Source organism: Rhinatrema bivittatum, chromosome 2 (assembly GCF_901001135.1).
Source record: "Rhinatrema bivittatum chromosome 2, aRhiBiv1.1, whole genome shotgun sequence".
NCBI classification, from domain to species: Eukaryota; Metazoa; Chordata; class Amphibia; order Gymnophiona; family Rhinatrematidae; genus Rhinatrema; species Rhinatrema bivittatum.
In genome coordinates, this window is record NC_042616.1 from 778835988 (window position 1) to 778861825 (window position 25838).

General features: G+C 42.1%; 1 protein-coding gene across 1 annotated transcript in view; it reads left to right on the top strand.

Annotated features, from left to right (window-relative positions):
• Positions 1-25838, top strand: part of TG (thyroglobulin) — a 422996-nt gene that overhangs the window by 385569 nt on the left and 11589 nt on the right. Inside the window, exons 43-48 of the mRNA XM_029587208.1 lie at positions 2000-2164; positions 3147-3314; positions 10161-10342; positions 22053-22160; positions 24245-24385; positions 25645-25835. Coding sequence (XP_029443068.1) covers positions 2000-2164; positions 3147-3314; positions 10161-10342; positions 22053-22160; positions 24245-24385; positions 25645-25835 — 955 coding nt within the window. The remainder of the gene's footprint in view (positions 1-1999; positions 2165-3146; positions 3315-10160; positions 10343-22052; positions 22161-24244; positions 24386-25644; positions 25836-25838) is intronic.

Consider the following 25838-nt stretch of genomic DNA (forward strand, 5'->3'; position numbering starts at 1 on the left):
CCACCAATTGTAAATCTACCTCAGATTTTAACCCCTCAATAGTTTCCCTCAGAAAACAATCCTTAGCCCCACTCCTCCCCCATTGAACTCATGTAATTCCATAACTGGATCCTGAAAACCGCATTAACGTTATATTTTTGTTTCTTGCATTACATTTTGTATTACCCTACGTTAATCCCCCAATAATCCTATGTTGTATCTTCTCTATCATAATTCTATATTGTATCTTCTCTATCATTATCATGTCCCGTTGACATCTCCTCTCCCACGTTACCCTTACCATGTACTACGTTCCATGTATTGCGTTACACTCCTTGTAAACCGATATGATGTACCTACGAATACCGGTCTATAAAAGCTTATAAATAAATACATAAATACATCTCAGTAGGCAATTAAAAAAAAAAAAAAAAGGCCATTTCTGTGGATAAAGCTCTGTTTTTACCCATGAAAGTGGCTTTGCAAATGACTCTCACAGTTGAGGGGGGAAAAGCCAGCATTTTCAGCATTCTGTGCTGGGGAAAGCACGGAAAATTGTTTTTATTTCATTTGTTTTGGATTCTTTCTTTTTATTTTTGTTGCACTTTAAAAATTTGTTTCATTACTTAAGCACGTAAAATTTTATTCATGTACACAGTCATGAACATGCAGACAACTGATTTTATACACCTAAAGTGACAAAACAAAACAAATGAATGCACCATGCAAGAGGATCATTTCTGTTCTACTTTCTCTGCTGACTCATTCTGGTTCAAGAGAGAAGCTACAGCCAGATCAAAGGGAGGTAGAAAGAGGGTAAAAATATTAAAAATATATTTATAAAATAAGAAATTAGCATTGTTTTCAAATTATTTATTTTTATATGATGTTATAGAAAGTATTATCCTGAGGTTCACATGTTGTTTTTACTACCATGGCCTTTGAAGAACATTTTAAGATGTCGGTTTTGGCAAACGTTGGGAGCTCGGAATAAATTTTAGAAATAGTTTATGTTGAATTAAGGGTCAACAAACAAGTTCCTGGATGGGTGATTCCTTTTTTATTGAACTAATACATCTGTGACTGGCTTGCAAGAGTTAGCTTTTCTTCAGGTCAGTAAAAAAAACTGCTGTTTCTTCCCTGATCCGATGAAGAGAGGATAACTCTCCAAAGCTAGTCACAGATGTATTGTGAGAGTTCAATAAAGAGGTATTACCTACAACTTGTTTGCTGACTCCTAATTCTGTATGTCCAAGTGGACTAACATGGCAACCACAATTCTTTGCTAAAGAAATTGTTTTAAAATATTGTGGAAATTTTGTGTGTGAGTAGTTTGCTTGGGAAATTAATGAGCGGGACAATAGAGCTAGGGTGGTGGAGGTTTTAGCTGTGTAGCACCTGACAATAAATATTCCTGATGGAACCAAATATTATTTTCAAATGTGGATGGGAATAAAAACCAAACAATATTAAATGTGGGCCCCATTCTAAAGCTTTTTTGGGTGAAAGGTCAAGACTGACAGAAATGTCATCAATTTATTTTGGCCTCGGTTTTCATATCGTCACTGGTACACTCCACAAACATGAAAGTCAGGCCAAATCCACATCAATCATAACTTGTACTCAGATCTGACAGGGTTTGATGGGCAAGTCAACTGTGATTAGGGAGTTTCCATGCAACATCAACACCAGCTCTGCCATCTCAAGTGTCAATAGAAGTTATGTGTCCAAAAATGCTATTTTGAAAACTCCAGGAAACCTATCTTGGCAGCTGTATTTCTCAGTGTGCTGGCTTCTTTATCTGTGGCTTGCTCTGTAGTGTGCTAGTGAATGGGGATTTTAAACACACAACCTTCCTTGCTCATGAGGCCTTTTGTTTTTAAGCTAGTTTTGAATGCCTGTTTATTTCCTTTCCTTTATGCCTTTGAGTTTCTGGCATTCTCTGTCTGGTCTGTATGAGCGGAACAATTATTTACCAACTCTAAGGAATGCAAAAAAATATATATATATTTCATCCTAGGGAGGATCTGCCTTTTCTCCAGTTTCTGTGATTAGTGGGGAGAAAGCTCTGAAACAAGCAGCCGTGTTGGCCAGGGAAGTTGGCTGTCCATCATCCAGCAATGATGACATGGTGTCCTGTCTTCGTGATTTCCCCGCAGATGTTCTTAATGCCGCACAAACCAAGGTTTGCTATTGATGACATTAAAGCTACACTTGGTAGACGTCTATGAAAAGGAATGCATGCATAAGAATATGCCCTAGATTTCTTTTTTTTTTTTTACCAAATAATTATATTCATTAAAAGTTATGAACGGTCATCAGTTCACCCAGTGTTCTTGTTTTGAGAAGGAATGCAATCATGTTTGAATTAAAGTTGATTTTTTTTAAAGCAGGATAGCATCCTTTCTCTCAAACAGAAAAGAAATGCTGAAGCTTAATTGCCAATTTTACACATGTTAGAACAGCAAATACTGTTCATTTGGCAAAAATAAGCTACCCAGTTTTGCATCAGATCAGGGTAGGAATGTATATCTACAGGCATAATCAGATGTCAAGGCATGTACATGAAATCAACATTTGGTAATGGTCCAGTTCTCACAGTATCATGTTTTTTCCCAATAATATAAACTTTAAGTAAAATTAGTCTCAGAGCAAACTACAATCTTTATAGGTTGTGATATCTTTTAAAGAACCAACAAAAAAAAGATGTAGTGCATAAGCTTTTGAGGCCTTTTCTTCAGAGACTCCAGTTTCTATCTGGTGTTTCTTGTGATTAATAATAAACTAATTGGTGAGTGAGATGTATCTGACTGCAGAGGAAGGGCAACCCATGGAGTTGTGGCCAGAAGAGACATTCAGCTTTGATTTGGAGTCTTCTCATCCCAAATGTTCTGAATGGCTATCATATAATGGGGCCAACTCTTAATCTACCTAAAGTGCAGTCCTTACACAAATGGTGGGTTTGATACACAAAAAATATAGAACTTTCTAATCTCACAGCATGATCTTTGAATTACAGAAATAAAAAAAAGAGAAAAAAATAGATTATACATATATATATATATATATATATATATATATATATATATATATATAATGCCATTTATTCTAACTTTCTTTAGCTGTTGGCCATTTATAATGCTATTTATTCTTCTAACTTTCTATAGCTGTTGGCCATAAGCGGACCATTTCAGTCTTGGGGCCCAGTGATTGATGGGGCATACATTCGGGAGTTTCCAGCTGTGGAATTGAAACGTTCTAGGTCCCAGAAGATAGATCTGCTTATCGGAAGTGCTGAACAAGATGGTCTTGTCAGAAGAGCTAAGGCAATTAAGGTAGGTGTAATTGCAGGATTAAACATTATTGACCATCAAGCACATACATCAGTGTTAACATTTGAAATATTTTTGCTTTGTTTGACAAAGTTGAATTGTGTTCAGTGTTCAGGGCAATACAATGATTTTCCAAACAGAAACATTATAGTTTAACTTGCAACTAGAAACAATTTAATTTCTTTATGATCATTCCAGGATTTAACTGACAGCAAGAAAACGTTGCCGCATTAACTGTTTTGAACTAGGCTATTAGTCTGCATTCCCAAAGGTACTTATGACCAACCCTTTGGTTTGTCACTAGATGGCCCTGGGTCCCTTACCATGTGGACTAGTAACAGCATGGGATTTTCCATTCTCTTTCAGTCTCTCCACTGAGGTGACTATGATTGGCTATCCCAGGGGCATAAGTCGGAGTTAGAGGAGTACAGAGTATGGACAGTTTGAGTTAGAGGTTGAGGAGTAAGGAGCTGTTTTTGTTTTCTCCCTGCTGAGCTGGGCCCACTAACTCAGCTTGATATTTTTCTTGTGTGTAGAGGAGACCCCTTCTCAGTACACTCCCTGTCTGAGAGGGTCTGCCTCCCTTCTGTAGAGAGAGTTAAGTTTTTGTAGGTTTTGGTCCAATTTTATAAGTTTTTTCTTATTCTGGAGAACACCTTGTGCCTTGGGAAAGGAGCAACTCCCTCCAATCCTGAGAGCAGGGGCTGGAGATCTGTGAGCAGCTTGCCTTACCTGATAGAGGAATTAAAACCAGTGACAGCACTACCCAGCATAAGATATTCTGGATAGAGACTTTTGGATTTTTCCCCTTTTTTGTTCGTGTGGACGTTTTCGTCGCAGCCCTCTGCACAATCTGGTGAAAGAGATAACTGTATCCTGAACTGGAACTTTTGGCCTCTCTCCCTGAGAGGTCCTTCAAAGTTGTACCATCAAGCTTTGGGAGATTCCCAACTGGATCTCCACCCCTAAGGCTGTGGGCGTCAGACTCAACTTTGGACTCAGGTAGGATCTTTTCATGGCGTGGAGCCCCCCACTAGAATTCTTCCGCTTCTGGGCTGTTGCACAGATGAGTAGGCAGTGGCAATCTCCCTCCCAGGAGCTGGAGAGATGAACCCCAGCATCCCAGAAGAGCCCCGTGTAAATAGCCCAACTGTACAGTTTCATTTGCTAAAGTTTGTGGGACAGTGATTGACCTTATGGAATTAATCAGTGAATATGATTTGAACACCCAGTCTGAGTCCCGCCTGTCTGTCCTTGAGGAGAACACCAAACCAGAAAGATATACACACAACTGGGCCACAGAGGTTTCCCCCCACAGAAAGAGCTCACTCCCTGGGAAGGATGGCAAGAGTTACCCCGACTTATATATACTTTTATGGCCCTAGGAGAACCACCAACATCCCAGCAAAGGGTTACATATTGCAAAGAGATTGTTTGTTTTTTAAAGGGCTGGAAACTGGCTTGCATTCCTTCACGGTTGAACTTCCAGTCCAGTCAGAATCTGCCTTAATCTCTTGCTGCCATTTATAATGGGTTGGGAAGTAGAGACACCATGGGCCTTCATTCATAGCAGGGATTCTCCCTGTTTAGGCACAACCTTTCTTCATCTACAGGCCAGTTATTGCAGTGACAGTTCTTAGCCAGGCGCATAGACCCCTATCTCCCATTGAAGCCCAGCACATATGTAGTCTGAATCTAGCTAGTAGATATTGCTGTTTTGCCTAGTAAGAGTAAATGATGGCAGAAAAAAATCAAATTGGCCCTTCCAAACTACCCAGTTGTAATTCTTCCACTTTGGGGTGATGAGCATATAAATTCCCATACTCAACCCCTTACCATCTCCCCACCACTCGTGACTTTTTTCCTGAACTATCAACCCCTTTCCTATCAGTTCCAAGCATGCCCAGAATCTGTTAAACTAATTGCCTCTGCTACCTCCACTGGTAGCTATTTTCAGGCCTTGTCATTTTCCAATTATGTTTCTTAGAAGTCCAGCACTAAATTCAACACCAAAGTCTCCTTCCTTGTCTTATTACCAAGTTTTTTAATCCTCACAGTAACCAAAACCTGCAAAACCTTTGTCGAAAATGTCCAGCCTGCCCGTGCTTACTGAAGTTTGGGTTTTTACCATGGTCACTCCAGGTCTTATTAAGTTTTCTAATAATCCATACAGCTACTAAAACTAGCAAAGCCATTGTCTATGCTCATTGAAATTTGGGTTTTAAACATTGCCATTCAATATAAGTTACTCCAGTGTCTTCTTGGAAGCCCAATGCAGCTGTACCACTATTGTTAGGTCATACCTGCTACTCCATATAGGTTTAACTTCTGTCTTTTTGGAAGCAGAGGCTGTTAGGGTTGTAACCGCTGATGGCTGGGAGTTACTCCCAGGGGCTATAATCTCATTCTCCCCAGCTCTGCTAGCTCACTAAGAAGACAGGCGCACAAATTGAATCTAGGTCTACTACCTGATAAAGCGCTACTAGTGGGGCTGTCAGCTCCACCCCTCATAAGGACTTCTCTGTGGATGTTTAAGGCTATAATGTTGACAATATCCACACTTTATTTTTACACAGCTTCCAGGTACATGAAAATGAAATCTCAAAATCCAATAATAAAATCACAGTTTTAATGCCTATTCATAGAAAGTATCAGAGATAACTCAGTTGCCTCTCTGAATTCTATGCAAGCTGCCACATAATTATAGTCTTTGCAAATTCATTGTAGAAGGCGGCAGGGTGCTGACCGGAGTGGAAAGTAGATGAAGGCTGAAACACCCTCTGTTATGGTATAAGTGCTAGGGGTGCAAAGTGATGGAGCCCTTTATGGGGGCAATGTCAAACTGCTCGCTTTGGGACAAAATCTGTGGATACCAAGCTTCATAGAGAAATCCTGCACAGTAATTGTTGCAAGTATAAAGTACCCCCAGATTTTGAACCAGCTTTTTTTTTTTTATGTGACGAGATTTTCCCCTTGAAAATACAGTCTGCACGTGTTATTTTGCAATCTCCTACAAAACATTCCCCAGGAATGCTTTCCCTAAATATGGCTAAAATGTATGGTGCATACTTTTCGCTGTAATGAGCTGGGACAATTTTGCTTTGAGGGAGGTGCAAATATAGCTGCTGAAAGTCAGCACAAAATTCTTGCTTGGGGGTGGGGGAGGGCGCAAATCTTCAGTGGGCTGTTTTCCTCAGCTTTGAAAACTGTCTCCAGCCCCTCAGCGGCGAGCACAGGGTGGAGGACCTAACACAAAGCCTTTGTGGGGCCTTCCCCACACCAGCCATTGATATCCCGAGCCTGCTTGGTCTGGAAAAGCACAACCTAGCAACTACTGCCAAAATGTCAGACTGCTCAGAACAGAAAGAGCAACCACAGAGGTGGCTTACAGCTATACTTAGAGAGAAGCAAGATGTAACCTTCCAATTATGTTAAATGCACAGCATGTTTAGAATTAAACCTCGGAACAGTAAGAGGTTTGCCTCTGTTCATTACTCTTGGAAGCTTCTGCACCAGCTTATCGAAGCCTTTGGCAAAAGATCTCATAACCATGGTAGCAGGTGGATATTTCCATCCTTCCTCATAAGGGCAGTAAGCATAGCCCCAGCAGGTGTCTCATCAACAGGGTTGGTCAGATACACCTAAGATCTTTGCTGGGTTGTCAGAATGCCAGCTTCAAACCACAAGAGGCTTTTCTAAGACTAAAATCTCTAGGGAGCGGGCTTGCTTTTGTTCTCTAGCTGTCAGATTCTGAGTTTGCGCCATATGTAATGTTTGCTGTGACCTTGGCCCAAAGCTTAACTGTAATTTTTGGTTGAGTAGCTACTATAATTTGCTTCTAAAATATAAACACTGAGACCAAATTAGAGCCACTTACGATTTAGTGGTCAGACAGTTGCTGCCAGTGTTCTACGAGTACAAGGTTCAGCGCATAGGGCTGCATCTCTTTCCTCCAACAGCATTCAACATATTTGTATGTAAACGTCTGCCAATGATTATCTGTAACCCTATATCCAATTTTCCATGTCTTATCTTCAAATGTCATTGTCTCTACAGTCTATATTTTTGTCTGTGCAATGTTTGAATTCAATATTTATGTGCCATTTTGAAGCAGATTGTATGCCCCCAAATGAATGAATATTCTACGATGCAATGTAGCTGTTGTATGGCAGGTTGACCAAAAATGCATGTAACTGACAAAATTGCTTTCAGACTGTAAAGGTCATGAAGAAGAAAACTTTTATAGACATCACAGTGCCCCAGAGACTGATATTAATGCAAAAATTGTAAGGCACAACTATTAATATGAATAATGAGTTATTCTATACATATGCACAACCTTTACTAGTAACTCCAGTAAAAACATATACAAGTAGGTGTGTGCAAATATGTTTGCCCTGGTGCACAAATAAAATAATCCCATGCAATAAATCAATGACTGATAAAAGTGTGATGGGGCTACGCCAATCACTAACATTATCCCTTGTGATTTTTCTGTTTAGGGGCAGTAGGAGGGGTTTTGATATTTTTGATTCTTCCCAATACCAGGGGTATGCCGTTCCCTCAGGCAACGGACAGTCAAAATACAGAAATCTTCTCACAACTTCCTCAATACCTCTTTGCCAAATGCTTGGATTGCCTTCTGTGAGATCTAGAGGGAATCCACAGCTCTCCAACCACCTTACTATGAGATCTTAGGGAAATCTCTTGTTCTTCAATCCTCTCTCTCTCTTGAAACCCTGGGGCAGTTTCAGTTCCTCCCTCTCTCGCCTGAGATCTAAGGATGAAGGTGCAAGAACAAGAAGGGAAGTGAGCAGAGAAACCATTTGTTTTTTTATTGATCATTGGATGTATGTTGATTCTTATTTGTGTCACTTTGACCTGGATCCTCTTCCTTAAGTTACAGTAAAGACTGTCTTTTATTTGAACACCAACCTCAGACTCCAGGGTTTTTATTGAGTTTTACCCAAGTGTGGACTTTCTTGTGATGGATGAACCCTTTTGTGATTCCTGGTTTCTCCCGGTTTTGTTAATTTTGACTTCCCTGCTGTTATTCTTCACAATCTGGCACCTCCTGGAAATATTTGATATGGAATGTGAATTAGTCACTGAGATAATGATCGACATTATCTTCCTCCACATCCCGACCTGATCCATAGCTCCCCTAGTCTAGGATAAAGCACCAAAACAGGGATCAGGCTACGAAAGGACAGCCAATAAAATGAGCAAGTGACCAAAAATGTATTAGAAAAAGAAGAGAAGCTGGGCACAGCTTGAAACTGCTGAATTGGAACTCATAAAAAAACATGACACCCTCACCCTAGGTCTGACGGATGATGGTGTCATGGCACAATACAACTATCTATGAACTTAACTGTTCTCAGATCACTCTGTCTTTTCACACTTACCTCAATTGTCATTCGGCTGGACTATGATGCTATTAACACTCTGTTCCCACAACCTGCCTGCCAAATTCAGTGCCTTCTCTTTGTTCTTTCCTCTTCCCCATCCCAATATATTTTACCCACCTCCTATACCACATTTTATGCATCTGGTGAAGTGGACTCTGTCCTCAAAAGCTCATGCTTCAATAAATTGCTTAGTCTATAAGGTGCTACCTGCCTCTGGTCATTTTCATCCCTGCTCATCTCTCTGCATTTGTTGCTACTGAACTTACGAGTCACCTTAAAAGCCCTGAGTTTGGCATTCATGGCTCTGAAATATATTGGTCCAAAATATCTCTCCTCTTGACTAGCTAGGTACACTCCAGTAAGACAGCTAAGATCTAGTCAGTAAACTCCACTCAAAGAAAAAAGACTTGTGAGATGCAAAAGGAAATCATTCACAGGTGCAATTCCCTTATTCTGGAACTCAATTCCAATGGAACTAAGGCCTGCAGTGAACTATCAGGCCTTCCATAAAGGCTTAAAAGCCAGTCTCTTTTTCCATATTCTGTTGGGTTAGGTTAATCGTCAAATACAACTAACTAATCCCAATTTCTTCCATTGCGACTGTCAGGTTGTAATTCAATTACTTATTGTTGAGAATCTTTCTAGCTTCCACACTCTCATCATTTTGAAAAGGCTTATCAATTCTATATTTTATAATGATTCATAATGAACCAGCTCTGTAAGTTTCACTGCTAAACTCTGTGTTCAATCAATTGCAGTCCTGTAAGATATGGACAAGACATTTGGGTCTTTTTTCTATAGATGTTATCTTTAGTTTGACCATATACGGTACTAAGCTGTTTTTGAGACACATTGTTGCATTAATTTCTGACTGTAAATTGATCACGTTATGGTTGTATTCTCACTCCCCCTCATAAGGCTTTTGTTATCTAACTGGAATGGGCTTTAAGCCCTTACAAAGGCAGGCTATAAATCTTGAATTAAATTGAAGTTATTTTAGTAATTACATTACCCGCTGTTCAGTATAGGTTTCTGCTATTTTATTCAAATGGCAAAACCCTTGCTAAATAAGTCCTATGTCTGGTATGCTTTTACGTATAATAAAATCTGCCTTTAAAGCAAAAGTGGCCAATTGTCAAAAGAGGCCAGCATTCCCAATGAGGCCGACTGAGGAAGGCAATTTCCCAGGTAGATGACTCTGAGAATTGTCCTCCTCATAGGATAGTATAAGGATAGTATGATAAGTTTCAAAGTTGTCAGCCACCTGATTCTTCTTGACCAAGAATTTGCCGAGAGTAGTGAGCAGACTCAGTGGACAGCTTTACATTATTAAATGAGGACCTAGGTTTGAGCCCCTCCATCTTTTACTGCTGGTTAGTCGGCATGTTTCATTTTTTTAACTATATGAAAACAAACGGTTATTTCTGTTGTTTGCTAGAAATTTGAAGAAAGCCAAGGAAGAACGGAGTCTAAAATGGCATTTTACCAGGCTCTCCAGAATTCCTTAGGAGGGGAAGAGCTAAACTCACTTGTTCAAGATGCAGCCATCTGGTATTACTCACTGCAGCACTCCTCCAACGATTATTCAGTCTTTTCCAGGGCCTTGGAAAACTCTACACGGTATGCAATGAAAACACTTCTTTTCTGGATTCTTTACAGGTGATGAGGTCTTTTCCTGAAACAACATAAGAGCTAGTTAGAGATATTGCCATCCACGAGTTTTCAAAACCATATTTGTTGCTTTTTCTCACTTGCTGAAGGGACTGATGTGGTCTTGGAAGCTCAAATAGAGCAACATCTTTGCCCAATGCTTGAGCTGGTTCATTAAAATGCATTAAAGCTGTAAAGAATCCAGCGTTCTCTAGGAGCAGTGTGAATATTGGAACTCGGCACTACATTTCTGGGGTTATTTTTACTGTTTCTTTTTTTTTTAAGAGCTTGCTGTACAGTTCTATCAGTTGGGCAACTTAGGGGCCTTTGCATTAAATTTTACTAATCATGCAGAAGATCCCTATGCAAGAAGGCCTTAAATCTACAAATCTGTGCATGGAAATGAAGGAATGTCATACGCAAATGAGGTTTTACTGAGTGCTCACCCTCCATGCTTTAATGCTGCTAGTTAACACCTGCTAAGGCCTAGTATTAACTAGCTACCTTCCAAAGTAAATCCCCAAACCTCTGCTGCTAATTGACCAGAAGTGAATGGGCCAGTTATCAGTGGGACTTCCACGGCAAGAGGAAATCCTCCCAGGGATACTCCTCTCTCCCACGGTAACATCCCTCACCTATCCACAGCGATCCCAAACTCGCCCCACCCTCCCACAATAGAGGCCATTCCCTCTCCCCTGCCTTTCTGGTACAGGACCCTTCTCCTTCAGTTCAGATAAGCTGCTAAGTAATTACCCTCCCTCAGGTGTAGACCTCCCTACAATATTCATGAACCCCTCACTTGTATTTTCCCTCAGCATAGAAATCCCCCAACCAGCCCAAAGGGAAAGTGTGTATTTCCCAACTAGCCTCATGGGAAATACACACTTTCCCTTTCTCTGCAATATCTTTAAAGGGTTCCTTTGTCCTCTACATCATAACATTGGATGCTTACAGAGTATTTGAGCATTTTCATTGTATGCACATACAATGCTGAAACCAACTATCTATGGATGGTTTACTCTGAAATTTCCACCAGTAGATTACATTGGGGGTCTATATTCAGCCATGTATATCTATCCGGCTAACTTTAGACCTGCCTGCAGCATGGCCAGGGTTAGCCGGTTATGTTCACTAGCTAACTGGGAATATCGGTTAACCTAACCGGCTAACTCTGCTCTTCCACGGAATGCCTACCGCCCATCCCAGGAATACCTCTGATATATCCCAGATAAATTCTAAATGGATAAAGAGTTAGTCAGCTAGAATGTAACTGGATATGTTGCCAAATATTGCAGATAAGCTTTTGAAATCTACCCTATTACATATTTGCCACTACTAATACATCTATTAGCATGGGAAAACCTTTACACACCCTAAGGATATCCCACCTGAATGGAGACCCAGCAATATGACTAGTGAATTCATATCCATTTGAATATTTGTTATGCAGTACAGCCATGAAATGATCCATCAAGGATCTGCCAAGAGTTATCTGAAAGGGCTAAACCCAGCTTTTCAAGATTTCTGAGTTATGCCAACACCAGTTCTATAAGTGTTTTCTTCTTTGGAAGTGCTTTGTACTCTGATAAAGTTTCTAAAATTGTAATGACTGTGGGGAGGGGGCAGGGGTGGTTACATACAGTATTTAAGGATTTCAAGATCCAAGTGCTATTTCTGGGAGGCTTAGGGAGAGTCATTTTATAACTGGGCAAGCAGAGGTAAAGTTTGCGTGTAATCTTTACACGCAGACTTTACCCAAATTTTAAAAACAAATTTATGTGCATAAGTTCATTTTGAAAATTCTCAGGGTAAGTGGCTTGGCAGGTGTACAAGATGACCCACACGAAGTTACATCTGCTCTATCAAAGGCGTAACTCATGCCAGTTAACTTGCACACCTTGAGGTCACTATTCAGAAAAATGATGAACAGGTGACCTCCTGATCCCCATCCTCAATCCCAACCCACCCAACACCCTTAACCTCGGCAAGCACAGGACGATCATACTGCTCCCAGCAGCACCCAGCGTTGCCGACGGCTGATAATCTGTCAAAGCAGCACTGCATGACGCGGGGAGTGCTTCGATTGTACTGTGTTGCAGTGGTGTTGGGGGGGATTTAGGGTGTACTGAGTGGGACGGGAAGATTTGGATCGGCTTTACTGGTGGGGAGAGGGAGAGTGGCAGTTAGGAGGGGCTTGGGAGGAGGGGGTCTTCGGGCGCTATGCCTGACAAGATTCAGTGATTTTATGCTGGGGTTGGGGGGAGGAGAATAGAGCCTGGTTAAGGCTGAAGTTATCTGAGTACATATTCCCAAATGACTTTAGGACTGCTTTCCACTCAGCCACACTTACAGGGTCATCATCAAAATGCATTACAACCCTAAACACCTGCAATATTTATCACGGTGCAAATACAAATGATTTTTAATTTATTCAAAGGGGCGGGATCAATGAAAATGTCTGTGTGATATGCCTGAAGCGGGATTTGCAATAAATATCACAAATTCCTATTTGGGCATTTTGTGAGAGAGAGAAAGAGGCTCATTATGAGGTTCTCATAGTAGTCAACTCGTTATACTACTATAGGAGGACCAGCTAGTAACTCGAGGTGAGGTTTTGGTGGTGATCTAGGGTTTTGGGGCCAGTTTTACATGCGTAGTGAGACGTACGAAGGGCACAGTACACATCAGTGAAGATTTGATGTGATTTAGAGTTAGGAAAGTCACACACAGATGAGATTTCTATAATGTTCTCTCACCCTAGCTTGCATCAAATTTTCCTAACTCTAAATCACATCAAATCTTTACTAATGTGTATTGTGCTCTTCGTATGTTTCACTGCGCATGTAAAACTGGCCCTAAAACCCTAGATCACCACCAAAACCTCATCTCAAGTTACCAGCTCCCTCTCTCCCTCCTTCTCTCTTTTCCAAAAGTGAGAAATGCCTGTCTGGGCACTTCACAACTTGCAGAGTGCAATAACTTTAATGCACAGCATGATAAAGTAACTATGCGAAGGCGTAATATAGCGCACGGTGCAGTAACTCTTAAATTATCATGGCCATGCCCCTTTTGCTTATCGCGGGCGTTATTCATGCAAAACTTATCGCATTTTGATAAATCTAGCTATTAGCTGGCTAAAAATTAATCAGGTAGCACTAATATTCAATTTAAGCCACACCCCAGAACGCCTCTTTTTCTACCCAACTTAAACCTATCCAGTCAGAGGGTGACGTATTTAAATTCCTGGGTTTGTCTGGCTAAGTCCCAAACGTAGAAGGACAAACCACTTTCAATATTGATATCATTCTTTTTAAAATAATCAAATGTATGCCCTTCCCAGTGCACCTAAAAGTATATATTTAAGCAAGTTATGTGTATACTCTGGCCATTTACACACATAGAAACGAGTTTTGTTTGCATAAATGACTGAAAATCAAGCCCCATGTCTACAGCACTTTAGCTAAAATCACAAATTCTAAAATCATATCTTTACCCTTTAAAAGAAGGATATCTGTTTTTATTGAGGAGGGAGCTGGAGTCACAGTGATAATTGTGTAACAGTACACTTATCTTAGGAAAAAAATGGATGCACAAGTTGAACCAATTTTCTAAGGGAAACTATGTGCCCAACTTCCATTTGAAAATTATCCCACCTTCTAATTTGCACATAGACATTTATTAAAGGAAATTTGTGCACATACTTTTCACCACCAGCACCGGGCACTTTTGAGATGCTTCACTGAAGAGAAAAGCTCAAAAAATGAAAAAAAAAATCAGCTTTAAAATGTGAATGGAGATTGCTATGAAGAAAAACAGTGAGCATGAGACCCACCCCCTTGTGATGTCATCCAGCCCAGCGTCGAGCCGGTAAACGGCGCCATTCTACCTGGCGACGTGAGCCGAAGGGGTGCGACAAAGGGGCACTCCCCTTTGTGCACCCCTTCGTGCAACCCTTGGTGCTACCTTTTTTCGTTTTTTTTTTTTTCCTTTTTAACTTCTATGTTTCTTCCACTTTTGCTTACCTTTCTCTTTTTTCATAGTTGTTATCCCTTGTTAACAATTTTCATTGTTATTAATGTGAAATGTATTTGACAAAGGTAACTTTTTTCCTGCATCTCCTGTTTTAATGTAAACCGGTATGATTTGTATATTATACAAGAATGTCGGTATATAAAAATTAAAAATAAATAAAAATAAATAAATAAAATGCAAAACTCTGCACGTGAAGTGCAAATCCACCCCCCACCCCCGGATACGTCTCTTGCTAACTGCAGGTAAATTCACGCACATGCAATCAATACCTATGTAAGGTTTTCTGCCTATCGGCCGGGCAGTTTCATGACAGGGCCATTTCCATGGGGAATGCATTGTTTTCCCCATGGGAATACTTTTCAAAATTTCTCAAGCAAATTTACCCCCATTCACTGACTGTCTACAAATTGCTCTCCCTGAATACAACTGGGAGCCTGTTCGCTGTTCCGTGTCCTGACTTTCACCCACGTTGACAGGAGGCGGGGAGGGGAGAGAAATAACAAGCATGAATTGCATTAAAAAGTTTATGTGCATTTATTTTCCAGGTTCCTCCGTCTGCACGTTGGAAGTTTAAAAATGAAAGTATGTACGTACATTTGCTTTGAAAATTGGTTAAATGTACCTATGGATTTTGTCCAAACACAGTTTGAAAATTTCCTACTATAAGAACTTTGCATCCTGTTCTTTACCGTTCGGATCTGAATTGCAGGCAAGCTCTGTGCAGGAGCTGTTGCAAAAACTCGTATGTCAGATTTTCAAGAAAAATTTTTTTTTGTTTTTTTTTTCCTAAAGGAAAAGATTCCGCTTCACAACTGGTATTACATTTAGTGCCGCGGTGCGCCTGTAAAATCTTCCAGCTTCAGTTGTGTGCATTGAGTTTTCTGCCAGCCCACTGGATTACGGAAGGCACAGATTAATCTTAAAGTGCTCCTCTCATTCAAGAAATTGCGGGCCCGTGCCTGACCTCAGGGACTGTGAAAGCTACAGTACGACACAGCTAGTTTGGGAAATCTGGCCCATGACGCTGGTAACCAGATGTTTCTGGGAAAGGCCTCTGTGTGGCCCTGAGCAGCCTGCAGCTTGACGGTCTCCATTGTAGAGTACAGAGGCCTGCAGGCGACGTTACGACGATTTCAAATGTGGCATTCTCTCATTTAGATAGAGAAATAATAAATTCCAGGCAAGTCCTGGTCATAATTTAAAACAGTTCAGCATGGCTTTCACTTTGGTAAAAGGAAAATGAAATACTGCACGATTGAGAATGGAGATGGTGGTTCACTGCCAATTAGGTAGAGTGGAAGATTCGTTTTGTCTTGCATTCCTGCACTAAACTAGCGGTGTGCGCTGGAAATATTTTTGTTCTGGATTTTGTTTTCTTTTTGGGTTTTTTTTTTCATTTTGTTTGTTTCATTTTGTTTCATTTATCTAAAATGAAATACACTAGCAATACAAATTACAAACTGTCCCCTCCTCCCTCCCACGAAACCCACAAAGATAAAAGTCATCCCTCGTGGAGGCCCCTCCCAGATCCTCTCCAACATCTTCTTACCCCATCTGTGGGTCTTCGGCAGGCAGGAGTGATTCCCCGTTGCTCCTGTCCTGTAGCTCTGGGTTTTCAAAATGGCTGTTGGTCAAACCGAGGCCCACACTATTATGATGTGTGAAGGGGTGCCCAATTTAGCCTCTAAAAGTAGTTCTGCCCCTTAGAAGACGGCACCAGTGGCTTCAGCTGGTCTGAGTGCCTCCAGTGTCTGTGTGATGTCAATGCAATGTCAGTGTGTCAGGGAGGTGGATCACTCTGCATTGGGGAGAGATTGTGAGGGTAGATAAACACCCCTGCACCCATGTGATGCAGGGGGTCAGGCGAGAGGATTCTAAGATCTGGAGTTCTGCTTGGGTGCTGTCTCTTCTCACAGTGGTCCCAGTGGGCCTATCCCTCCACAGGGAAGGTTTTGGGGGAGAAAGAGAGGAGGAGAAGAGTTCCTTCTCAGTGAAGGTGGCTGGGGGCTGGAGAGAGGTTGGCCAAGCCTTACTGGAATGAAGGATTGCAGGAGGGAGAAGCCCTGGCATGACGAAGGAAAAGTTCCTAGAGACAAGATGAGAATCTGAGGAGACCCAAGGGAGAAGGGGATTGATTCTTCAGAGGACTAAATGAGTGAAGTGTCAAAGGAGAAAAATCCACAGCCAAAGACTGACCCTACAAATCAGAGCCTCTAAAGAGGAGCTGAAAGAGAAAAGACCTGAGAAGATTTACAAACCCAAAAGGTACTGGGAGGGCCCAGGGAAGAAGAGTGCCTGCCCGAAGAACTTATCTTTGTGGGAAGGAGTGTGCTGAAAAGATAGGGCCCAGCACAGTCTTTGGACTTTGTGTCGCTGGGGTGCACTACCTCCAACTGTACTACTGAACTTTGCTTTTCTGCCACCAGGTTCCATAAAAACTTTTTATTCTGGAGTGAAGTTAGATTTTTGTTGTGACTGGACTGGTGTGCAGAAGAAGCCCGGAGTGAAGCCTTGAAAAGACATGCTCTCTCCTCCCCCTACCACACACACACACACACACACATACAACCCATACAGGAAATGTGCAGGGAATGATCATTTGTTTTAATGTTTGTGCAATATGCTTTTAATGATGAATATAATGTTGTAAATCACCACGAATTGTGGATGTGTGTGAAAAATACATTTTATTGTTATGGGGTCTGTGTGGTCCGTGGACCGTGGCCCTCTTCCCAGGAGCTGACCGGGATGTGGCTACCTGAGGCCATTTTGAAAGCCTAGAGCTGATGGCAGGAAAAACAAAAGTCCCAACTGAATGAGATATCAATGGCTAGTGCACCAAACTAACTCAACCACAAAACTAAGTCTCAGTCACTTTCAGCAGCGGACGTTTCAGCTCTTGGGACAAGAACCCTTCTCCCCTAGGCAACTTTCCTTCTTTATCTCAGCAGCGGCCCGGGCGAGCTTCTCGCTGACTCCTCTTTCAACCAGGAAATCTTTCTCCTCGAGACAGTTTTCCTTTTTTCCAAACTCCCCTGCCAAAAACAAAAAAGAAAAAAAAACCAAATCCCCTCTCACCCAACACTCTTCAAAGCCATATCAAGCCTTTCAGTCACCTTCACTGCCGAAAAATTCTTCTTCCCATAAGGCCTCCCAGAGTTTCTCCCATGGAAACCCCCCCCCCCCCCGAGAGCTTCTCCTTTCTGGAGCTGCCGGGCCCCAGGCCCCTTCCCTGGACAGAGAGACTCTTCCTTGTTAGACGCCCCTCCACAGAGACCCCTACTAATAGGGGGCAGGGTCTGCTGAGACCACCGACTCTACACGTCGGGGCTCCTACACTAGTAAGGGGGTCCCCTTACACACGTTCTGGGATATTTGTGGCTCCTGCTGGCGTCGCTGAATGCTGGGCTGGGAGGCGGTAAGCTTGTGCCCCCTTCCTGGCTTGGCACTGGGAGATTTCGAGGAGAGCTTTTTGGAGGTAAGGGACTTATCTCTCCACGTCTTCTTTGCCTGGGCTGTCGGCCCCACATTAAACATGGGATTCCGTTGGGAAGGAGATGATTTATTTTACTGATTTATTAACCACCAATCCAGGCAAACTGCCCAAGCCAATGCAAAACAATGCAATAAAAACAATTAGCAGCACCACTGAACATAACATAATAAAAATAGAAAAGTCAATACATGCAGAAAGAAATAAAAAAAAACCCAGAAACTAATTTAATGCACGCAGAAAGAAATCAAAACATAATAAACAATACAGATAAAAAGTTGCAAAATGGAAACTGGAAGTAAAGACATAAAATATAACTAAGCAGATAGAAACCTTGACAGGTGTGAATAAAAGTAGTTAGAATAATCAAAAGCTATTATAGATAAAGCATATAAAATGCCTGGAAAACGATTATTATTCACAGCTCATGAAATCTTCCTCAAAGGTTGAGGGAAATGAAAACAAATGCACAATAGATCCAGTAGTCACTTAATTTAACATTGAGAATATAGCCAGATTAGTAGCATTGGAAGCCGCCTGAATTGCAGGGCTGCGATCCCAGCCCTGACGAGGAGCTCTGAAAGGTAGGAGAGGTTAGAGTAGATCTGGGGGATAGGGTGGAGGGAAGGAGGGAGAGGATGGGGCCTTCATTTCATACCATCCCTAATTAGGAAGGTGGGAAGGGATAGGGGGAGGTGGGCACCGACCCTGAAAGCGTTCACTTTTTAATCATACCTGGAGGGGGTTTGGGGGGACGAGGGGTGTCAGGCCACTTCTTTAAACATTCTAGGCTGATGCAGCATTTCTGAGCATTTAAACATTGTGCACTGGATTTCAATGAATAGTCTGAACGCTCAGACTAAAAATATTTTTAACTCCTGATGTACTAAATTAATGATATGCTCATGCATTGGGAGTTTTAAAAAAAAAGCAGGTTGCCTGTAAAATATACATTCGGTACGTGCCAAATGCACGTTTTTAACTTGAGAAGAGAACTGGGGGGGGGGGGAGGGGGCGCGTCCTTGACAGGCAGATCGGCTGCCACTTAAAATCCCTAAAATAAGGGGAGAAAAGTTATTAAAAAGTTTTAAAATGTCCGCTGATAAGTATTGACCTATCTGGGTTAAGTGTCAGCAGCTGCCGTCACTTACCCAGATAAGTCAGTACTTATTCACGGGCACTTTACATGTTTAAAAAAAAAGGTTTCTCTCTACCAAACCAAGCAGGACGGAGGCCTTAATGTGCCCAATTTTCTGTGGTACTACATCGCTGGTCAAATTCGCCCTATTGTGGCATGGCATGAAACCAACACTATAAAGCACTGGGTACTGATCGAGCAAGCTAGCATCCCTAAGATGGTGTTGGCGGCTATGCCATGGCAACCACGTAGTTCGTGGAGAGAATGTACCCGCATGCTTCCCACTACTAAACATACTCGCTTGGTGTGGGAGAGATGGAAGCATAAGTTGGTTGGTACGAAGGTATACTTTCACCTTACCAGCCTGTATCACAATATTAATTTTAAATCTGGCCTCCCCTCTCGGGCATTTCAAGCTTGGAAGGTGAGATCCATAAGCCGATTAGAACATATCTGGGGAGGAGATAAGTTGTTGTCATTTGCCTCCCTCCGGGATAACCTGGACCTTCCGATCTCTGAGTTCCTCTCGTATCATCAGCTTGCTCACTTCTGTCGCACCAATGGAGTATCGGCAGACTTACTTCATGGGAAAACCCTATTTGAGGGGTTCTGTTCCACCCCTCACAGGAGTCAGGGACTTATATCTAAAATCTATAAATTGCTGAACTCCAAATGCCAGGGGGTACCCCATTACATTACAGCGTGGACGAATGATCTGGGGAGGGAACTATCACAGAGTGAATGGGAACACATATATCTGCAGCTTAGCAAAGCCTCAATCTCCTCGACTCTTATCGAGAATGGCTATAAGCTTTTATATCGCTGGTATCTTACTCCAGACCGGTTGAGGAAAATGCTCCCCACATTTGATGGCAATTGTTGGCGGGGCTGTAATACGAGAGGCACATTCATGCATATGTGGTGGGAGGGGGACTGTGTAAAACCTTTGTGGAAGCAATTAGAGGTCTGGCTGTCAAGGCTGCTCGCCCACACAGTGTGTTTGTCTGTGGAGGGTGCGTTATTGAATGCATTGGATTTCAGGGATCCACCTAACTCTCCAGAGCTTTGTGTTCAAGCTTGTATAGCAACTAGATTGGAAATTGCGAAGTTATGGAAACAGACCTCTGGACCGACATTGACGGCAGTGCTGCTTCGACTAGATCACATTTGTACTCTAAATAAGCTCACTGCCGACAAACATAAAAGGCTAAAACATTATTATAACATATGGGGCCCCTATCTGCGGTGGAGGGCCTCATGGCACTCTTCCTAGGTTTTTAGCCCATGCTGCTGGGATACGTAATGTGCTTGCTTTTCTTGAGCTTTGCTCTTCGGACGAGAGTGGGGATGGGGGAGCTGTCTCCTTGTCCCACTAGCTTCCTGACGGAGCCTCAACTGATGGGTGTCGCTGTCTACTCGCAAGTTTTGGACGCTGACACATGGCGGTTGTTATAGGAATGATTCTTGACTCAATATACTTCAGTATGATAGCTTTACTTATTGGATTCACTGGGTAGGGGCGGGGTGAGGGGGGGTGGCTGGGGATACTATGGGACTGGGGGACGAAAAGGAGGGGCCGTTTATTATTGTACATATCATTGTGTATCAGTACAATGCTTCATCTGTCTCTTGTACTGTTGGTTTTTATTGGTTTTTTTTGTGTGCTCCAATAAAAAATGTTAAAACCAAAAAAAAAAAAAAAAAAAGGTTTCTACAACTTTTTCCCCCCTTTTTTAAGGGGTTTTAAGTGCCAAGTGCAGTAGTGCTGGAAACCACTCCTGCTCTGACTCAGGAGTTAAGAAGTCCATATTCAAAAGCATCTAGCCGGCTAACGCAATATTTGGGCACACAGCTGTCTAAATTCTAGCTGCCTAACAGAATTTAGTCGGCTACGTTAGAGGCGCTCTAAGGGCATTAATGGGAGGAGTTGAGTTATCTGGCTACGTTAACTGGCTAACTCGAATATTCAGAGTTAGCAGGATGACTTAGCTGACTAAGCCCGGTCAGGACAAAGAGCTGTCCTAAATAGTTAGCTGGCTACCTTTAAAATAGCTGGCTATATTCAGTACTATGGTTTCATTATGGAATATACCTACAAAGTTAGCCGGATATGTTTACCTTTGCTAGCCGGAGTTTGTCTGAATATGGACCAGCGCTAAGAAAGGTGCGCTGGCCAGACGCAGTCACTCTGCATTGGGGAGTACTCAGTGCTTAATGCCCTCAGTTGCATGGGATTTCCATGAGAGGGCTCTAAGCAGCGCTTCCGCTTAAGAACGCAAAACTCGCACTCAAAAAATGTGCATTCAAGAGCAGGAAGACAGTGGGATTAGGGCTGCCAGGCTCAGGTACCACCATTTTTATTTTTTTTGTAACAGGCTATGGCTATTTAACCAGCTATATTCTTTTGAATCCAGCCGGCCAGATAACTTTAGACCTGCTCTCTGCCACTTCTGGAGATAACTGAATAACTTATTCAGCTAACTCCCAATACCCAGAGTTAAGCTGGATAAATTATTTGGCTAACTCCACCCTGCCCCAGAACGCTCCCTAAATTCTCCTTACTTATTTGGCCAAAATATCCAGATAATGACTTCTCCGGGTAAAAGACAGCTGAATAAATACCGGGGAATTCAAACTCACCATTTAGCTGCATAACTTGTGAGTCTTTGAATTCTGGTCTCAGTATAACCAAGGTGATCATATTCTCCTCCCAGATTTCTTTTTTCCAAAGAAAACTACCATAGGAGAAATTGCTTCTCTTTGTAGGTTAAAATGTATATCCCTTTTATTAATTTGATGTTACTTTGCATTATTTTCATAATTTAATTCCCCTCGATTATAGGGCACAAAATGGTTTATGATATTCTTAAAGTGGCCTCACCATGGTCCTGTTCAGGGTCAAAACACTGCATGTTTCTCTGCAGAGTAAATGGAGTTAAAGCAGATCTGTTCAGGACTTCGGAGTCAGATTAGCAGCAATGCTGTAATACAGTGTGGGTGTTTTTTTATCTCTTTAGTGACCATTTTATCATCTGTCCTGTTGTGAATATGGCCAAGCACTGGGCTGAGAATTCTAAAAGGGGCACCTTCATGTATTATGTGCCTGAGAGTTCTTCATCCAGCAGGTAAGGAGATCCATATAAGCAAGCAGTTAAAGCTGCCGACATATAATGAGAGCTAATAGTTTTGCTGCAGAAACAAATGCTCGTGGGCTAGCATCCCAATTGCCCAGTAAGTACTGTGCATTGTTAGAACTGCAAACAATTATTCCTTTGCTACCTGCACTTAAAAAAAAAAAGTCTTTTTCTGTTGTTCGGTGATGTTTCTTTTTAACATGGGAACGTAAAGTAATTAGTTTTTAAACATGTTTCCGAACCAAGCAAACTTGCCTGCGGTCTTCGCCTTGTCTGACCCTTGCCCACACACACGCACACTCGCACGGAGGCAGGGCTGGTGCTTGGACAGACAGTCACGTAGCTTAGGGAAACAGAGGGCTGTGGGGAGGGAGGGATAGAGAAGTTTGTGCTCCGCATGGAACATGCACCTTCTCAACTTGTTTTCCAGCTGAACAAATGTAAACTTTGTGCTCCACGTGAGAGTGCTAGCCCCGGCTCTGAGATTCACTGCTCGTGATGCCGCCCACTGGAGGCAGGTTCTGAACTGACATTCATCCCATCTGAAACAGGGAATCATTTGTAAAGTCATTTCCATGGATAAAACCGTGCTTGACCTGAGGAATTGGGCTTTTACAAAATTGCCTGATATGCAGGTAAAAGTACGTGCATAGGGGGCCGTATGGATGTACTTTTACCTGCAGTGTGAAATGGCATTCTTGTGGGTGGGCGGGCTTGGAAATGTTTCTCATCTTTTGCATTTTCAAAAGAATGCGAGTAATTTTTCAGTTTAAAAAAAATGTGCACAAGTATGGTGAGCAGGTGTAAATGTGTGCAAACAGTTTTGATGGGATAATTTTCAAAGAAGTGTGTATGTTCTTACCCTCTGAAAGTCATGTAAAATCTGTGGGTAAAAAACACCCGTACACTTCACACCAATGTGGACAGTAACAAAATTACTCCCAAAATCAAGCAAACAGTATTGTTTTGTAGAAGTTCTTGCAAAGGTCAGAGAAAAAAGCTTAGGGGAAGAGAGGTTACAAATGAGCAGCTGAGGGCTGTCGATGGCATGCAGGTAGAAAGTGTCTGGTATGATTGAGTGTAAGAGACAGCGGGTGTAAGATCGAAATTTAGGACAGCACAGAGAATCCCTAGCTCTGAAAAAGGGAGGGAAAAGTCAGAGATCAACTTGGTATTGCATCAGGAGTAAAATATTGGGCAGATTATATGGGCCTAATGTTCTTTATCTATCATCTAGTTCTACGTTTCTCTAAGAAGGCTTGGAATAGATTAGTAGGTCCCTTCAGAGGGCCAGCTGCATGAAGAAACCCGAATGTTGCAGGCATTAGGGTAGACAACAGATTTTCAAAGGGGAATCCTTGAGTCCCTGCTGGATAAAGTAGAGCTTGCCCTTTTATCCTGGCAACGTAAACCGGTATTTAAAATAAGGGAAGGACTGTTAAACTTTACCATGTAGTTGTTAGCTGAGGGTTTCTTCATGCAGCTGGCTCTCTGAAGGGACCTAAGTAGGCTTGAAAGCTCATGTTCTGCCAATCTTTCCCAGGCCAATAAAAGGTATTGAAGCCTTCAAATATTCAGGATACGTCTGTGGTAGGAACGAAGGAGCTTACGGGGGAGCTTCTATGATGGCTGCTCTTCTGCATCCCGTCCCTGGGTCTGCCGGGATGAAGATGCCATGGAGAGAGTATTTTAAAGCCCTTAGGAGAGAAGCAGTCATAATCATCACGCAATGGCAATGCCTAGTGGCCGGATTTAGGACCCATGTTAGGCGTGGGAAAATCAATCATGTTGACCTCAGTTTTGCAGAATTTCTGAAACAAATACATGGTAGAATATCTGGAGTTAACTGTCCCCATAGCACATTTCTAATGCTGCCAAAAAGTAGAGAGAGAGAGACAAACTTAGGGAATAGTTGGCTCCATCTCACACAACTTTACTACTGAGAATAATTTTTTCCACATCTCCAAACTTTGCGTATTAGCTGCCTAACTGATGAATTTTACACTGTCAATAAGGAAAGTCATTTAGTCTGTGATTGCTTGTTTTATGCTGTTTTGGTTTGCTTTTTCTTCCAGTTCGGGCCTGGACCTTCCTGAGGATGTTAAGTATATATTTGGGCTACCATTTCATTCCCAATATAAAAATCAATTTACAATGGAAGAGAGAGGCCTTTCTTTAAAAATAATGCAATACATCGCCAACTTTGTCAGATCAGGGTATGTATGTACAGAATGTGAATTAAAATGTTTATTGATCACTGCTATTTCTTTACAAAAAGAAACATCGTTTTGTGGATGCTATTTAACTTTCATGCGGAGAACGCACAGATATGAACCTTGACACTAAGGAAAAGATGCAGCCTAAAAGTTGTGTCTCGGCTGAAAGAGACTTCCGATCTGACATTTGATTCCAGTGAGTGGACAGAAATTATTTAAACTACCAGCGGGAGGAGTCCTAAAATGTTTACCCGTTTATTCATTTTCTTGATCACTCGTCATTTGAACAGTCAGTTTATGTCCAGTTTTAAGAAGGGACCTCCAAGCATGGTAAAAACTGCCCTGTGTACAAAGCTTCTAACGTAGGGCCCAAACCACGCTCTTTATCCCTCTAATTACTAACGCTGCTACTTGGTGTGCAATTTCATTTGGAGTTGCTACCATGGGAAATTTTTCTTTGGGGGGGGGGGGACTTGCATTGGAACCTCTTTGTAGCATCCCTGCAAGGCAGAGATGGCACAGTCCTCTTCCCAGTGGGGGCTGAACTGGGGTATGCTGACAATAGGGGAACGCATGGTCCCCTTCAACGAGGCACAATCCCCTCTCCATGACACCTCCACGCTGGACCCAATCTCCCTTTACTAATCATCTCTTCTCTGCAGCCTGTGCCCCGCTCACAGAGAGCTCTCGTCCTCCTGTGGTGTTTGTAGGGTCTTTTCTTTAGTGCATGGGATGGGACAGCGTGCAGCTCAAAGCAAAAAGTTATGAACACCGACGCAGCTCGGAGGTGGGGAAAGGGGATCAAAAGAGAGAGGGGAACTGGGATGATGCCAGGATGAAGATGGAGGAGTTATAAAGGTAGAGGAAACTTGCTATGGGAGGAGTGTAAGGGCTGGAAGTGCTAAGGGTGAGAACTGAGAGCCCCTATGCACATACTGCAGATCAATGTACGGCTTGATCCACAAATAATGAGCTTTGTATGTAGCGTGTTAACACCTAACTTAGTATATAGTAAGTTTAGAAGGTTACTCTGAGTAAGAGAAGACCTTTTTTTTTCAGAAGCAGATGTGCCAGAAACCTGTTCCCAAAGCTTACAAAAATGTTTAGGTTATAGCATTTTACTAGAGTAGTACCTCTGAGCTAAGGTCCTGTAACTTCTTTTATCTTCATGGCTCTAGGCTGAGAATGCAGTAGACTGCACATTCTTTACTCCTTACTGTAAGTTTAATTTTTTGTATGTTTTGTTTGTTTTTTTTTAGAAATCCAAACTATCCATATGATTTCTCAAGGAAATTAACCAAGGATCTGCCGCCGTGGCCTGCCTTCCTGGCACACAGTAATGGAGATAATTACAAAGAAATGAGCATTTCCTTACAGAACCGCAAAGGACTGAAACAAGCCGAGTGTTCCTTCTGGACTGATTATATCCCCACACTCAAGGCTTCCACAAGTA